The 17,122-nt window shown below is 36.7% G+C and overlaps 1 protein-coding gene across 3 annotated transcripts; it reads left to right on the plus strand.

The window, feature by feature from the left end:
• Positions 1-2,057: 2,057 nt before the first annotated feature.
• Positions 2,058-16,412, plus strand: LOC116300267 (uncharacterized). Of its 3 annotated transcripts, none has more exons than XM_031709098.2 (6): positions 2,058-2,425; positions 3,282-3,382; positions 6,391-6,902; positions 11,318-11,480; positions 11,654-13,188; positions 13,868-16,412. In XM_031709098.2, exons 2-6 carry the CDS (start codon positions 3,337-3,339, stop codon positions 14,465-14,467), a joined length of 2,856 nt encoding a protein of 951 aa, XP_031564958.1. In that variant the 5' UTR covers positions 2,058-2,425; positions 3,282-3,336; the 3' UTR covers positions 14,468-16,412. The 3 variants fall into 3 exon arrangements, with proteins under 3 accessions (XP_031564958.1, XP_031564957.1, XP_031564959.1); XM_031709097.2 differs by having other exon boundaries at positions 2,058-2,410; XM_031709099.2 differs by lacking the exons at positions 2,058-2,425; positions 3,282-3,382; positions 6,391-6,902 and adding an exon at positions 9,785-10,128.
• Positions 16,413-17,122: the final 710 nt, after the last annotated feature.

The raw sequence follows: 17,122 nt of genomic DNA on the forward strand, positions 1-17,122 counted from the left end.
TTCAACAGGAAAACAGATATCCGCCAGGCGTTCCACGTTCTTCTCTACCGTCATTTGAAAGTCCTGGCGACTAGTGTTAAAACTCAGGAAAACCATGGTGTCAAAAGGAAATGTATGGGGATTCTTCAAAAGTTTCAATAAAATCATTTAAACGTGAAATAAAGCCTTGAAATTTTACCCGATCATTGAATAAATAGCACTTCTTTCGCTCTGTGTGGTTTTAAGGATTTTCCCCATACATTTCCTTATGACTTGACACCACAGAAACCAAGCTTGGGCTACCTGTGGAAAAGCCAACGACTTACGAGAGTAGTTTCAGAACTTCAGAAATATTCGAATTATTAAAAATGGAATCAAGTAAATTTTTCCACAGTTTGCCCAAGCTCTGATTTTGTGGGGTTTTTACTAATAGTTTGTAATGTGGAATATTTTTGAAAATACTGAAATAAATGCTACTAACTTTTCAGGATATCTTGTTCTGTGCTATATGTTGGTCTGTACTAATTTCTAGCCGATTTGGAGATCGCATTTGCTACATTTGCCACTTAGAACCGGAACTGCCAAAAAGTCTTTTTATTAAAAAAGGGTGCATTTTATATAATAAATTTATTTCCTAGAAATTATACACTTACCTTATATATAATATTTTGTAAATAGTATTTTAACTATAGTCATGTAGATTTTTAACGTACTATGGGCCGTTTTGCGGTTTGGGAGTCGTCTTCGGTGCGTCTTCTTCCTTTGTTACTAGGGAGGGCGGGGGATTCGGGATGGTGTCGCGTGCGCGCTGGAAGTGATTCTCAAGCCGTAATGTGGCTTATATATATTTACACATATTTATAGTATTTAACTCATATATCTATTTGTATTTATCTATTTCACTTATCAGTATTTGTATTTATTTGTACTTGTATTTTATGCCAGGGCTTCCATTGATAGCAGAGCTTTTTAATAGTAATAATGAAGGGACTACCCTGGCTTTATTTATTTTTAAGTAAAGGTTTCATTCATTCATTCATTCGCTCGAATGTTATTAGTGGGGAAGAGATTGGGGAAGAGTTGATAATGGTTGTTGAGAGGTACTGGGTCAGTTTAGGCCAAGCCGGATGAAATTTAGCCAACACAAATACAGAGGTCGTGCCCCACCAATTATCCGCATTGCATTCATCAATGAACTCCTAGGTTTCTGTTCATTATCACTAATCCAGTGACTAAACGGCCACCTTATTATAGTTAGATCCAAGTCTATCCATCAAAACAATAAATGAAGTTCCACACCATTACTTCTCTTCTCTTTGCCCCACAGCTATTTTTTCAACTAACGCACATCAAACGTTTGTTCTAATAAGTTGACAAAGTTTGGAATCTTTGTCGTTACGTTCCTTACAAACCATAAATAAGCGTGACTGACTGACTTGACTGACTAAAGACAAATAATATGCCACTAGCAGATGAGAAATTGTCAGACAAGTTAATAAGAAGTTATCGAACGATTTCTGGTGAGTTTTGAAGCAAAGACAAAGAATTTTCAGCGGAAGATTAAATGTTTTCTCGGTCAATTGATTGTCTTTGTAGGACCTTTACGTCATAAGTCGTCTAACACGTAAATGGCAAAACGCTTGACCGGTCGATATGACAGATCAAAGTCTTTGTTTAATTTACCTTTCTAGAACTGTAAAGAAAATAAATTCTCAAATGACTATAAAAGGCAGAATTAAGACAACTTCTGTAATTTTTTCTGGCTTTTGGGGGTACGCTGAAACTCTTACTCCGAAACGGGATTAGGAAGTTTTTCCTCTATTATTCGTGAAGTTTAGAACATACTCTATTTCTAACTATATTAAAAAGAAATATTTAATTATTTAAAAGGTATGTCATAAACTGTACTGGAAGGAATAGATAATATATGACATATTTTATAGTTTTTTGACTCCACTGAACAAACACGTTAGTTCGGGATGGTGGCTGTGGTGGGACACGTGCATCTAATGTGACCCCGAAATAACCAGAAAATTTCATGTTAAATCAAGAAATGTGAAGATTTCGTGTTTCTTTTTATTTAGAAAACTGGAAAAAACGGAATGAAATAGTGAAAAAAACTTTTGGTAGCGGGATAGCGTGTTGCTAGCCGCAGTTTATATTGCCATATATGGCGTTTTTCACACAATAGAAGTACAATGGGAAGCTTTCCATGACAGATATGCAAGCATACGACACGGCTTAGAGATTTGACTGTCTTCTTTCGCTCCCTTGCCTTTAATATATTCAACAAATTGGATAACCATGAGTTATAACTATTAAGTCAATAATTTGTCTACATTTTTACAAGGTTGGTTTTATAGACTCCTTCAAAATGAGGGCAACGAACACTGCGATAGCCGAGGACAGTAGTAGGTTGTCTTAACTTAAAGTAAGTTAACTTAAAGTAAGTTCAACTAATATCATTTTTACATTTGAACAGCTTCATTTAAACTTAGAAATGCTATCCATGGATTATTAATTGAAGCCTTACAGTTGGTATTGAAGGGAAAATCCCTTAGGATTATTAAACTCAACTGTTGTTGAAATGTTAAGAAGTTTAGAAGGCCGAATTTAAGCTAAACTCTCAATGAAGGCAATTTTTTGGTGATTGTTTTCATCGTAAACAAATCACGAATCTTCGAGATGCTGTTACACCCTTCGATTACGTTAATTTTCATTCAAAGACAATGTGAGTAGACGAGAGTTTGTATATTTTATAGGTCACAAAATAATAATCCAGGTTGTGCGTCGTTGATCAACTTATGGAGTCCCAAATAACCACGATCAAATCGCGAATTGTTTACATTCATTTACTGATTTTTTATTATTGCGACCTTATTTCTCGTGATCGCATCATTTTCCCAGTAGCAGGTTCGAATACACTGCATTTTCAAAATAAAACTTTTACAAATTTGTACAATTTGCTTGTACAGATGGTTGTCCTGCATATCGTGTTTCGATCTCAAGTATAAAAGTTCGTGTTCCCGACGTCTAGAAACCCCTTCTTTAATATTGTCAAGTGGTTTAATCTTAAACAAGTCAGCTTAATATTCTACTAAAATTGCTCCGAACGAAAGTATATTTCTCCCCCAACTACATGACCTACTAAGGTTTTCCACAGTTTTCAGATTTTACAGCTTTATTTACTTAACTATGCTATCTAGTGCCATTGTTTCTTTGTCCTTTTTCTCTTGAAGTGTGTTAACATCGTAAAATTTAAAAAAATATATTAAAGTTTGAAGATTTAATTTTGATTGCAGGGTTTCTAAAGTAGCGCTCTAAATCGAAGAATAAAGGTTGTTTGATTACAAAAATATGGCTGAAAAAAAAGCTGGCATGAGGTCCTCGTTATCTGCTGATGGTGAGCTATTATTGATATTACCGTGTTTATATTTTTAGCTTTGCATTTCTATTATATATAAGTTATTTAGCACTTTTTTTGATTTTACACTGGTGTTAATGAAAACAACCCAAACAAAGAATGTGCTATAATTTGTATTATGCATGTCTTTGTTATGGTTGTATTCATGATGTATCTTTTGTTATACCATAGCTTCTACCATAATAGAAATGCATCTATTTAGTTGAAGCTCTTGGCAAACTAACTCTGTACACTAAAACTGCAGTTTTTTGATGGGGTCCAATTATCATGCCTTACTAGCTATACCTATAGCTATAGCTCTTGGAGAAACAGCCAAAAATAATATTGTTTATTTAATGGCCTTGATATATGTGACCTAGGCATACTACTGTAAGCAAGATGCAAACAAACAGTATAGACCCATTTGCAGCATGTCGCAATTCAGCTCAAATATTGGAGAACATAAAAATAGGTTTTCAATTTGCATGAAATTGCAATTATTTTGTTTTGTCAAAAATTGAGCTGCATTAACGCCCCATGCAAGGGGCGTTTATTTATCATACCAGACTCGATTTGCTAGGGATCATTTGAACTCTATTATTTCTAACTTATTGCATATATAATTCTATCATCATTTTGCAATCTGCAATATGTACTTTGTATAAGAAGTATACATGTATGCATTTAATATGCATTGCTGTCAAATTTAGCTTTACCCATTAACTGCTGCACAACGCTGTTCTATGAACACAACTCAGACATCTAGGACATTTGTTTTGTCTTGAATGAAAATTTAACAGGGGTGGATTATTGAGTGCAATGATTTTCTATTCCTACACAGAGTTTTCACTGAGATATATGAGATATAATTTTTAAGGGATCAAATTTTTCTTTCAGAGAATATGCCCCCTTTAGCTGTATTTCCTAGAAACTTGCACCTGCATAGCACATTATTTTGTTTCAGGATGAAATCCTGGCGTATGTGTTTACAAAAATCTACAACTTTATAGTGTGAATTATTTACTATCTATTAAACGATAATTTAATTGTTAATAATATATCGTAACCTAGAACACAGCTTCTAGCAATAATTACTGAATCCAATGCACTCCTTGTGGAATATTTTTAATGCAATTCAATTTATGGCATATGTGTATACAAAAATCTACCACTTTATATAGTGTGAATTATTTACTAGCTATTGTACAATAATTTAATTGTTAAATATTATAATAATATATCGTAACCTAGAACACAGCTTCTAGCAATAATTACTGAATCCAATGCACTCCTTGTGGAATATTCTTAATGCAACTCAATTTAGAGCATTTAAACAAAATTTTACTCCAATGAGAATTAAGATTCTTTGTATTGTCCTCTAAATTATGCTGCTCTAGGGATTGCTGCAAGCTAGGGAGGATCTATTAATATTTTTTGTCTTGTCTTTTTGTGGGATATTTTTAATGCAACTCAATTTAGAGGATTTGAACAAAATTTTACTCCCACGAGAATTAAGATTCTTTGTATTGTCCTCTAAATTATGCTGCTCTAGGGATTGCTGCAAGCTAGGGAGGATTTATGAATAATTTTTGTCTCTTTATTAATTATTTGTTCCCAATGATTCTTAATCTTAATCCATATCTTAAATCAAATCTTATATGCTAGCCAATAAAGGTAATAATGAGGGATAGGTATTAGATCATATCTCAGTAATCAAATACCTTGTTTATGTCCTTAAACCATCACCATCACCCTCATAATAACCCTTAACATAATGGTTATACTTTCAAAGTTTTGGAGCTCATGCCAATGTAGCTATATAATCTGTCACATCAAAGTGATATCAAATGTCAAGATTTATACAGCTGCAAGGAAAGTTACTTTTCAAAATCATCTCTTAAGTAAATATTCAGTTGACAATTTAGGAATAAAAACTAAAAAGCTCTTTGATTTATTCACTGTATTTTTAAATGAATGACAAGTATTAAATTTTAATAGCCTTTTAATAGCTCTTTCCTTTCATTGTGTCAGTGCTTTCAGTTAATTTCCTTAAGATTTTGCCGTCCTTGTATTATTAATGAATATTAATAAATATTTTCATGTGATTACTATTCCATGTGTTTGCCTTCCTCTTATGTTACCTCTCATAATGGCTCAGTGGATATTCATTCAAAAGTCCTAGAAAAATATCACCTAGGCTAGCAAAGTTCACCATTTGTTTCAAAGAGCTGTAATCTAAACAAAATGCTATTGCTCTTTAGGATTTAGTTTTAATACATTAATCTTTCAAAAACATAAGCGAACAAATGGTGCACTTCTATTGATATTTGTACAAGATTTGTACAAGTTTTATAAGAATAAAGAACAGCCTCAAATAAATCTGTAAATGCATGCAGGACAAAAGCTAGCTGAGAGATTTGTCATTTGGAAAAAATTTTCTAAATCATTGAAAAATAATTATCTGGTAACCAAAACAAGAAAAACTCGTTTAAAGTGCATTTTTCAATGACACGTTTCTGAAACCTCAATTTTTTTCCGTGCTTGCAGCAATCAAAAGTTTACCAACTCATCAGACGTTTGTTAATATTTGAAGCAAAACATGGGAAAATATATCACAGTTATAAAGAATACTTGTTAGAAAAAATATTTACCATTTTGTTGTGTCATTAAAAATGAGCATTTAAATGGTGGAAATAGCAGTTTTAATAAATTCATATCTTTAGATTTTATAGTCCAAACCAAGAGTTCTTTTAAAATGTTAAATTGCCTTGTGTAAGCTCAACTTTCAAAAAAAAAGTTTTTAATTTTTAAATCAGGAAAAGTAAAAATATAGGATTGTGAAGAACATGGTGCAGTGTTTCATGGCAAAGTAACAATTCTTTGGAATTGAAATAGAAACATTATTTACACAAATTATGGAGATTTCATGTGTCTAATAAATGCCTAATGCAAGTAACATATACTGAAATTTGAATTATTTATTTAATTTATTTTCACTTATTTTTCAGATGTGGGAAAAGCCTTCAAGAAACCTGGTAAAATATCAGCTGATTTCTTGGCACAGTTCGAATCTGACACTGCACTATCTGGTAGTAATAGTTCGCTTCAATTTCCTCATGCGACGCCAGGACATGGGTTAAGTTCTGACATGGCTTCAACATCAGCCTCACATGAACATCTAGCTCCTGCAAGAAGACCAAATGTAAGAATCTCAGAACCACCTCATAGCAGTAATGAAGAAATAGCTACTGGGATAGAGCATGATGCAGAATATGATGAGAAACCTGAGAAAAAGAGAAAATCTATATGGAAATGGGGTCCTTTGAAAAAAGTTAGAAAATTCTTCAGTCGTAAGAAAAATTCCAGGAGAGCTAAATCATGTGAGGACTTGCCTGTTTCCAGTAGATTGACAGTAGATAAGTCTCGCAGGCATCGCACCACCTCAACCCCAATGCATCATAATGCAGATGTGCATGATAAATCATCACCAGTCGTGCGAACAAGGAGTATGCCACCCCAGGTTAGTGTCTTAATACATTTTATGCATTGTTTCCCAAAAATACCATGCTTGTGATAGTACTTTTTTTAGCCAAAAGGTGTGGAATTTATTGTGTTATTACCATATATCTTTCTTAACTTTGCATTGCTAGAGACAAATATATCTTTGGTTCACCTATACCCCCCCCCCCCCCCCCTCACCCAACCTCTCCAGGTTGCCCCAGAAATGCAGGAAATGGTTATTATTATCATAGGGTTTAATGGTTTTCCAGAAAAGAAAATTATTTATAGTTGAATGATGGATAATGCCAGGATTAACTACAAAAACGATTTTACTACATACTGAATTGATGTGGTATATGATGAAATGCAATTTATTGCCAAGAGAAAATCACACCCATACATACACAATATTTGAACCAAGAATTAAGGCTATATACCTTAATTAGCAGGGAGATATAGAAATATAGATAAGTTATGGTGCTTCGGAACGAGGTTATTCCGGCAAAAGCCCTTGGAATTAAATTCAGAAAAATTAATTTCCGACCTCGCTGGGAATGGAACCCAGCGAGGTCGGAAATTAATTTTTCTGAATTTAACTCCAAGGGCTTTCGCCAGAATTAACCTCATTCCCAAGCACTATAACTTATCTATATTTCTATATCTTCATGTATTTTCATAAGTGCTATGCGGTCCACATATTCTCATAATTAGCAGGGGTTAATCAGGCGGTTGGTCAGTCGCCATTGATGATGACTGGCCAAATTAGTTTTAGCTCGGCCATACCTTGTTTCTGGCTAAATGTTACAGGTTGAAATGACTGGCAATTCAAAATTTTGACCCAAAAAAATCCATTTCTTAAAAAATCATCTAATTGGATTAAACTCTCTATATGGTGGGCAGAAAGCCTGACAGGGGTGCAACCTACTTGATTAGTCTGTTAGCTGAAATATAGAAATTTAGAAGTTGATTTTTGCGAAGGTAGGAGAAACCAGAAAAACCAGACAGAATCCTCCAAGCACAGGAGAGAACCAACAAACAAATTACTGATACCAGGAATCAACCGGGGAGGGGGGGGGGTACTTTTGCCCGTTTAGGGTAGGGATGTGCCGCTGAGCCCTCTGAACCCTGACCCTGTTCCAGAGTAAAATCACTGAAATTCATACCCTGTTCCAGAAAGGAGAGAGCGTAATTTCATATACCCTGTTCCAGAGCGAGCTCGATTTTATATACTCTGTTCCAGAGTAGAATCGCTGAAAACCATACCCTGTTTGGCGGCACGTACCCGTATAGCGAAGATAGGGGAGTACCCCCCCAGGGGGAATCAAACCCAGGTAGCCTTGGTGAGAGGCAAGCCCTCTCACCTCTATGATACCCAATGCTTCTGGCTGGGCAATTGCTATACGATCGGCTTATTCATGTAGTGGAATAATAATTCAAATAGATTTGTTAGATGAAATACTTTAGGGGCCAGATTTTGTCAATTAAAAAAGGTTTTCTAAAATATTCACATTTACCAGTTTTTACTTCTATCTAAAACCTCTTCATTTAAGTTATATTTCTCATGTAAAATTGTTCAGAAACGTTTTCAAAACATAATTAGTATTCTTATAATCAGTGCAAGCATGAATATTTGTGGTTAAAAATTAAACGACTCTGACCACAAAATAAAGTCAACTTAAGTGACTAATATTCATGAGCAGCCAATTCTGGCATGTTTCGTACAGTTGGTTTATTCTTGACTTGTACATGGTTTTCAACACTAGAAATGAAGTTTCACTGCAGTAAGTTTTTCCTTCCCTTTCTATCCTTTTCATTATTTTCTATCATTTCTTTTGTATTCTTTCACAATATTCCATTTCATTCCTTTTCACTTTATTTCATTCCATCTTTTTCCATTTCATTTATTTCCTTTCTTATTCCTTTTGGGTTATTAATTTTTGTTTTATGTTCGATAATTCCATTCTTTTTCAGTTTTCTATTCTCCTTCCGTTAATTTTTTCTCTCTCGCATTTTTGACGCTAGCTATTCTCGTAGCCAGACCCTTCTCACCAAAAAATCAGATTCGATTTTTTCATAATTTTTTAAATTGAATTTCGATTTTTCGGTTAGAAAGCTGAGAAAAATTTGGATACAGGAATGGACGCTAGCTTGGTTGTTTTTCTTTCTTTTTAATATTTTCTTTCAACTCGTTTCATGTTTATTTAATTAATATTTGGCCAACTCTTGACTCCTAAGACTGCATTCATAATGTATGGCAGAGGGGATGGGGGGGGGGGGGGGGAGGGCAGGTGAAAATTGAAATGTCCAGAATAATTCTTGACACCCCCCTTAAAGTCTTGCAAAAAAATACGATCCACCCTAAGCAAGGCTTGTAGCATCTTCCAAAAATTGCGCTTCCCCCCATTTTTCTGATAAAAATTGGCCCATACCCCCCTTTTTCCTACCAAAACTTTTCCAATCCCCCCTCAATTTCACCTGCCCCCCCCCCCCCCCCCCCCCCGCCATACATTATGAACGTAGCCTAAACATTCCAATTGCTATAACGTCTTGATAAGAATACCAGTAAAATTTACTGTTGTGGTAACAGGCTGAAACGTTGATGCATATGATTTTTTTAAGCACATAATGTCCTCGTCCATTCACGTTAATATATTTGTTAAACCTCGCATAATTTTCATTCTATAATAAACGACTCAACATTTTAATAGACTGAATATCCAACGCATACAAAATGCTGTTAAAATAATCGTTGAAAAAACAACGTAATTTTTGTTTTTCTGAAGTAATGTATTTTGTTTTAGTCCTGGTAGAAAAGAAATGATTTCAGTGGTCGTTTATCAGCATCTGTCTGTTATGGAAATATAAATGAAGTGTAAAAGTTTATCACCAAATAGAAAACCAGAGGGATCTCTGCTTGATGAATACCAATGAACGTTCATCCCAGCAACTTGTAAACAAGAATATTATTGTTATTCATCATGAATACTCAACACGTACGAATAGACTTCTTGTAGTTTGAACCAAGTTTGGCTCGCCTAAGACGTGAAAAAATATCCAAAATAAGCGTTCATAAAGAATTACAGACTTTGTGAAAGGATTTCGAATTTTCTACTCTGAACAGAAGCTGAGTAAACTTGAAACTTATAAACTTGAAACGGTTTTGAATTCCTTGCATAATGGCGGCAAGATTTCTTGGTTTGTGCTCACTAAGTCGCCATAGTTATGATGTTAATACAAAGTCAAGGGTAAGTTTTATGGAAATTTTATAGCACAAAAACCTATATCAGGGTATGTATTATTTTCAGAGATACTTCGTTACATAAGCCCTCGAACAAACCCAAAGATGCCGCAACCGTTTTGTTTTTATTTCTATCACTTAACCTTTGTAGGTCGATGTGAGTTTGACTTCGATAACTTGAATGTTAAAACTTGTAAAGTTCTACGAAATTACTGAATAACGAAGATTTATCTTCGTTTTCGTGATCTTTTAAGCTTTTTTCATTAGCATCCACTGTTTTATTCATAACTTTCATGAATAACTTAATATAACACATAATTTTCATCCGATTTCCCCATTTCAGTTTTCTCAATCCATTTTTATTTTCTCGCTACATGTTTTTTCATATAGATGCAGACGCAGCTCAGTTGGTTAGAGCGCGCTCTTCTCGACTTCTCTCAGTTTTGTGTAGCTTTAATACCCCTAAAAAGAGCACTGATAGCCTGAGAGGGTAAAGTCACACCTTTGAGCACTTTATTCAAAAATTACTTCCATTCCCTCCGTTATCGAAGTAAAATATATTACCTTTACCTTTTCTCCCCTTTTTTCCGGAGTTTCCCTACTTCCATGGCTTTCTTGGCAAAGTTAGTTGTTACAGTAAAAAAAATAGTTCGGCAGCATCTGAAGAGATTTAACTTATTCCTTTAAATATACACAATAGACACTGCGATAATTTCGAGTAAATAAAATTTATATACGAAAAATGTACCCCATCCCCCCCCTCTTCCCACCCCCCTCCCCCCGCTTCCCCCTCCGCTTCCCCCTCCCCCTTTCGAGCCGCGATTCTAGCGGTGGTTAACCAAGGCATTTGGGAAAGAAGGATGTTATTAGTTGTTTATTCATTCAGGAGTTGCTCATATTATCATTTGTTGGAGAAGTGAAATCCTTCGACTAAAACTTCTGAATATCTTTTATCTATAAGGCTAAGAAGACAATCACATGGGTAGGGAAGGGGGTAGACTTTCTCTTGCAGTGCTCTAGAAATTCGCTTCGCTCGAATAAAAAAGTTCTCGGGAGATAAGAGAGGTCAACTTTGGCCAAGTCTAGGGATGGGGTACGGAGCAAAACTATTAAATGTAGAAGCTTAATGGTTCGGTATTTGGGCAGTGAAATGTGAACCAAACGAAACTAAGTCCTTATGTCCTGTTCTCTTTCAGAGCCCTAATACAGTACTTCGGGAAGCCAAGAAACGTCAGGCAATCAGTCATGAAGAAATCCGTGAGGCAGAGAGATCACCAAAACCAGTGTCCAAGACATACTCCTTACCCACCTTACATGGCCCTGGAATTCGTTCACAAAGAGACTTGTACACTGATGAAGGTATGGTTTTCTTTACCCGTGCAAATTGTGACGTGACATGCAACACGCGGAAGTTAACCAAACACGGAGAAAACGTAGAGGAAAGAAGACTTAACCCTAAATATTTCTATCGTCATGCACACCCTTCACAATGTACGCTGTTGTTAACGAACCTTTGTTGTTCTTTCTTGTAGCTGCTGTTAGCTTTGAAAGTGATCCTAATGCCTCATCCATTGAGGGACTCCAGGCAGCACATGACAAAATCAAAGCAGCTCCTAAGAAACGAAGACCCCCAACGCGTGGGAGGTCCCGGACATCATCTCTAGGGGTCGGAGACACACCTGTAACCCAAGACCCAAAGGCACACAAACGGTCTAGGACGGACCCAAAAGACCTAACCAGAGAAAGAACCAGCAGCGGGAACCGGCTTGATTCAAGCTCACTGTCAGATATTTTGAACAATACTATATTTGAGACTTCAGAATTGGGCGAGGAGGAAGAAGGACAGGCCGTGACCTCCCAACCGGAGACTTCCCAAAGAGACAAGGAGCAACAAGACTCAGTCATAGATGATGTTATGTCAAGGGTTAATAATGTCCTTGCTCAAACCAGTGGCCCATCGAGGTTGTCCCAGAGTGGTTCCCCTTCTACTAAACTTCGAGCTGCAAAAGTAGACTTGAAGAATACAGCGGAAACGACGGAGAAAAAGAAATTATCTGTTTCAGAGAAAAGAAAAAGCCTTCCAAACAGAAAAACAGTTGACAATGAAGGATCTGATTTGGACAGAACATTGAAAGGAATGTTGGAGGAAAGAGAGTTAACTATGGCAGAGAAACGAAGGAGTTTTCCAGGGAAGACAATAGTGGAAGAAGGAGTTAAGAAAAAAGAGCTTACTGTGGCAGAAAAGAGAAGAAGTTTCACAGACAAGTTTACAGATGAAAAGCCGAAAAAGCTAGAGTCGAGCAAGACACCGAAAGAAAGTTTTGAAAAAAAGGAATTAACTGCACAAGAAAAAAGGAAAAGTTTTACAGAGCAAAAATCTCAAGAATCGACAGGGAAGAGAGAAAAGAGCGTCAGTAGCTTCCCAAAGAAGGAAAGTGTATCAAGCTTTGCTGATTCCATTCGAAGCTCTCGCGCTGAGACAGAGATCGTCATGGCAGAAAATACTTGCCAGCTTGAGAGTGAAGTCACTTTTGAAGACTTCGAGTTCGACAAGTTACTAGACAATGAACCGACCACTTCCAAACAGTCCACTGACGACAGTAAAAAAGAAAGCGAAGGTAGTCCCAAAAAGCAGGAGCAGCAGCAGAAGGATAGCATCAAACCGGCTGTACCTTTTAAACGCGGCAAATCATGGTCCAATAATTACAAACCGAAACTTCAAGAATTTCCATTCAAGCTAGATAGTACGGAACCTAGCCCGGTGAAAAAGGAAGCCCAAACAAATGTTTTAACTGAAAAACCAGAATTGGTTCAACAAGAGCAAGTAATTCGAAAGAAAGAGAACAAGTCTGACACTTCAGAGAAATCTATTCCGTCTCAGTTTAGCAGAACTAAATCCTGGTCTTATGGTACTAAACCAGGAGATGTTCGCAAGGCCAATGCGAAGGAAAATCAAGCCCCAGCTGTAGAGAACGAGAAAGATGAGCCGGCATGGGTAGCTAGTGCTAAGCAGAAGTCAAGAAGAATGTCTCAGTTGTTACTAGACGACGAAACCTCGGAAAACCAGGTAATTGATACGACTTAATAGTAGCTTATCCTGCGATTAGTTATCTGCATGGCTGCTGCATAGTCTCAGTATGTAGAAATGCAGAAATGTGGAAGCAAATTCTAAATGTGGAATCTGATACACCAGTTCTATGTTGCTCAGGGTTAGCCCCGAGTTTGTGCAGAAAACTCATGTGTTCCAGTGAAGTTTCGAGGAATTTGAAAGTGTTCATATTGTTCAAGTTGTGCATTCTTTACTTTACCGTTGGTATTTGTGAACACGAGGCTGGGCCTGAGTAAATGAATCTGTATCAAGGAACACAGCGGAAATTTGGAACTCCAAAAGAGTCTATTGCGAATTGTTAATTGGAATGAGCAACCTTTCTCCACCCTCCATACCCCACCCATACTGCATCGGAGAGAGTTTTCTCATGGTAACTTCTTCCCTGATTTCTTCCACTCGTAGCTCAATAACTTCGTTACATCAGGAAAATTTTTTAATTAATTTATTGTCTCGATTTAGTTAGGCTCCTTCCGCACTGTTCCCCCCACATCCCCACACATCCAATGACCCCTCGCCCCATTTCCACATCATCCTGGGATCCCTACTATTTTGCAACATGACTTCATCTCGTAGCTATAATGCCTCTGTTGCAAAGGCAAAGTTCCCTGATAATTAGTCACATTCTTCTATTTTGTAGACACCAACCCTCGTTAAACCGAATAAAAACAGCATTAACAAACCTCCAGATTCGAAGCCTCAGACCTCACCAAAACCAACAATAAAGGCACAAGCCAAACCAGACTCGATGTTTGAAAAACAACCTTTTAAAGCGCCTGTCAGGCCTTCTAAACCACCAGTTGCTACAAAAGAACAAGTTAAACCCTCGACTCACGAAAATCCTCACAAACCATTTGTTATTGTCAAAGACAAGGGACCACTGAAAGCAAGCAATTTATATGGAAGAAGCTCGGCAACGTTACCGGCGAGAACAGATAAGAATATTACGGGACAAAATGCAATGGGCAAGAATAATACTAGACAGTCATTGAATTTGTCCTCCAATGAAACAGCCGCAAATAAAAAGCCATTTGGCGGAATAAAAATCGATAAGTGTATCATCTGTGGAACTAAAGTTTACCAGATGGAGAAATGTAAGTTTGACGACAGTGTGTTACATCGGGACTGTATGAAGTGCTCTGTGTGTAAGAGGCATTTGACGGTGGGGAATTTCGTTATGGCTGAGAGCAAGATTTATTGCAAACCTCATAGCCTCATAGTAACTGTCGGCTCTACGTGAAGTCAGATGTGTGCTACACTAGGGTTCATGCATCGTGCTCTTTATTACTTTAAGCTAAGACGATAATACCTCCTCGGTCGCACATGCATCAGACTGCTTTAAAGAACATTAGGTTTTTGTAAACTAACGTTTGTATATGGCAAATTTCAAAAGTTCCTTGGGATAACGACCCAACGGCGGGTCATTGAACGAAACAGTTCCATTTTACTAGTAGTCGAATTCTGTGTAGTGTTTGCAGTGCCCTCATTATTCTCCTGTACAACTGTTTCATTTGGACCACGGCATCCCACGTGTAGACCCCTCCCTTGCATTCCAGAGGAATGGGAGGAAAAAATCAGGGACCGTCTTGGCTCTGGCTGTAACCTACAACAAAAGGCGAATCTTGGATTTTAAAATTGGATTCAATCTTTGGCAAGTATTTTAGTCCCTCGTGGCAGCAGATAATCTAACCCGACAAGAGACTAAACAAAAAGTTAACATTAAAACTTTGTGTAAAGTTAACGACATAGAGTTTGGATTTCAGGTACTTAGCTAGCCGATATGGCTACTGCTTAAGATAGACAGGAACGAATGAATGCGAACGATGCTATGGATTCATTATGCATTTGCATGTGAATAATATACTCAACGTTCCACATTGCGCGTACCTATACACGGTATTCAACTGGTACAGCGTATGTTGCAAAACACGTCAGCGACAGCTAAAATATTAAAACCAACACCGGAGCCGACAGATGCAGGGAAAATCACAAAAACCCTAGTGTGATGAATGCACATACAGGGCCTACAGCACTTGGGTTTACAAAAGACAACGTGATATTTGTTCACAGGCACAATCACGTGTACTACCACGATCCATTTTGTACCTACGTAAGTTGAGATGCAGTTGCCATGGTAATTTGGTAAGGGGAAAAAGGTAGATGTGTTTGTTACGTTCATTAAATCATAGTCACCAGCAGTAATAAAAATATTTTTTTTAATCCCAGCTCTAAAAAAATATTTTATTTTTCTAATTAGCTTATCAATTACATTGCGATATTGATTCGATTTAAAGATAAATCATGAAAATAAATCGATTTTGAATCTAGAGATTAAGAAATTAAATCAAGGGAAAAAGACATACGGTAAAATAGGTTAGGTATAGAGTCGGTTCACAGTCGTTTTCAATCGGACAAGGCCAACGTGGCATATCCGCCAATCAAAAATGCGCTTATAATTGGATAGATTGGAGAATGATTTGCGTATACTTAGGAAAACTTTTGGAATCAACGTCTTGTTGGTCGCGTGTGATTATCGATCTTGTCATGCGCCAGGGTTAAAGCCTTTTTTCCAATACTAGTTCGGGGGGAAACTGGAGAAAAAGTAGTCTTTATTGAAACTAAGGATGAGAAAAAAAAAATGAAAAAAATGTTTTAAGATGGCAGTTTTGGTGGATCTTTTCCAGGCTTGTACTTAGAGGGCTGGTCAGTATTAGCGGTGCCATGCATTTTGGCAACCTTCAAGTTATGTAGAAAACATATTTCATTCGGTTACACATCTCACTGCATTGGTTAACGTGACTTTTTTTAACGTGAATTTCCTTAAACCTTACTGACTGAACAGCCCGCCTTATACAAGAGGAAGAAGGAGTACGTCTAGGACCCGTAACTTAGCGCGATCACGTGTCACCAGCCATGTTGGATGACAAGAACAACTGAGAAAAAATGAATATTATTGTTCTGTTATCCAACATGGCGGCCTCCAGGTGGTGGTGTAACCACCCAGTGACATAGTAAATTAATTGACCAGTAGCTATTTCAATAGGCTGATTAACTACATGCATGTATTTGTAGAGAAGACGTGAAAAACTTGTAATAAGCAAAATAGTATAGAAAGAAGAAATTGACTTTAATTGTTGATGATGAAGTTTTCGAAAATAAAAAAAAATAAAATGTACGTGCCTTCATTACGGCATCATGTCGTCCATGGACATCTTCCCTTGTCCTGTTGTCGTTTTCTTTGTTATTGTTGTTGTTTTATGTGTGTGAGTTTTGTTTGTTTGCGTTTTTTTTTCTAATCGAGTTCTTTGAGTTAGTCTACGCAATACATAGTAGTACACACTAACTAATTGCACAACTTTGTTTCACGGGCCAGATAAAATGACTCTAACAGTGATTCTATACTTGGCCCATGAAACAAAGTTGTATGTTTAGTGACTAAAAATCAAAATAAAACATAAAACAAGAGAAAACAATGGCATTAGGGTCTACTAGAGTGATGTTAGAGTGAAGACATTTAACCCAGTCAACGTTGCACACATATGTATAGTTAGCAGACAAGAATTCCATTGTTCTATTTTGTATTACTTTGACTGTTAGTCACTAATAATACAAATTTGTTTCACGAACCAGATAAAATCGCTCTATATACTATGCATCATATTTACTATTTTTTTCATGGTCCAAGTAAAATCACCTTAGTACTACTAGAGGCGGATCCAGGATTGTTTTGAAAGGGGAGGGGGAGGGGGAGGGGGGGTCCAAACCTTATGCAATAAGTGACATTTTTGACGTCATACATACACCATACCAGTCGTAACACATACACATATGTTGCTACTAGTATAAAACGAATGAGTCGGGACTTTCAATAGAAAAGGTTTACGATATCATAGTG

The sequence above is a fragment of the Actinia tenebrosa genome, unplaced genomic scaffold (assembly GCF_029948245.1).
Source record: "Actinia tenebrosa isolate PJP-AT-01 unplaced genomic scaffold, QUT_ActTen_1.0 PGA_scaffold6__47_contigs__length_16458017, whole genome shotgun sequence".
In the NCBI taxonomy this organism is placed as follows: Eukaryota; Metazoa; Cnidaria; class Anthozoa; order Actiniaria; family Actiniidae; genus Actinia; species Actinia tenebrosa.

Coding starts and splice junctions, on each gene's coding strand:
- LOC116300267 (XM_031709098.2), top strand. CDS start 3,337: ATGGCTGAAAAAAAAGCTGGCATGAGGTCCTCGTTATCTGCTGATG. Junction 6,903..11,317: donor CAAGGAGTATGCCACCCCAG/GTTAGTGTCTTA, acceptor GTTCTCTTTCAG/AGCCCTAATACAGTACTTCG. Junction 13,189..13,867: donor ACGAAACCTCGGAAAACCAG/GTAATTGATACG, acceptor TCTATTTTGTAG/ACACCAACCCTCGTTAAACC.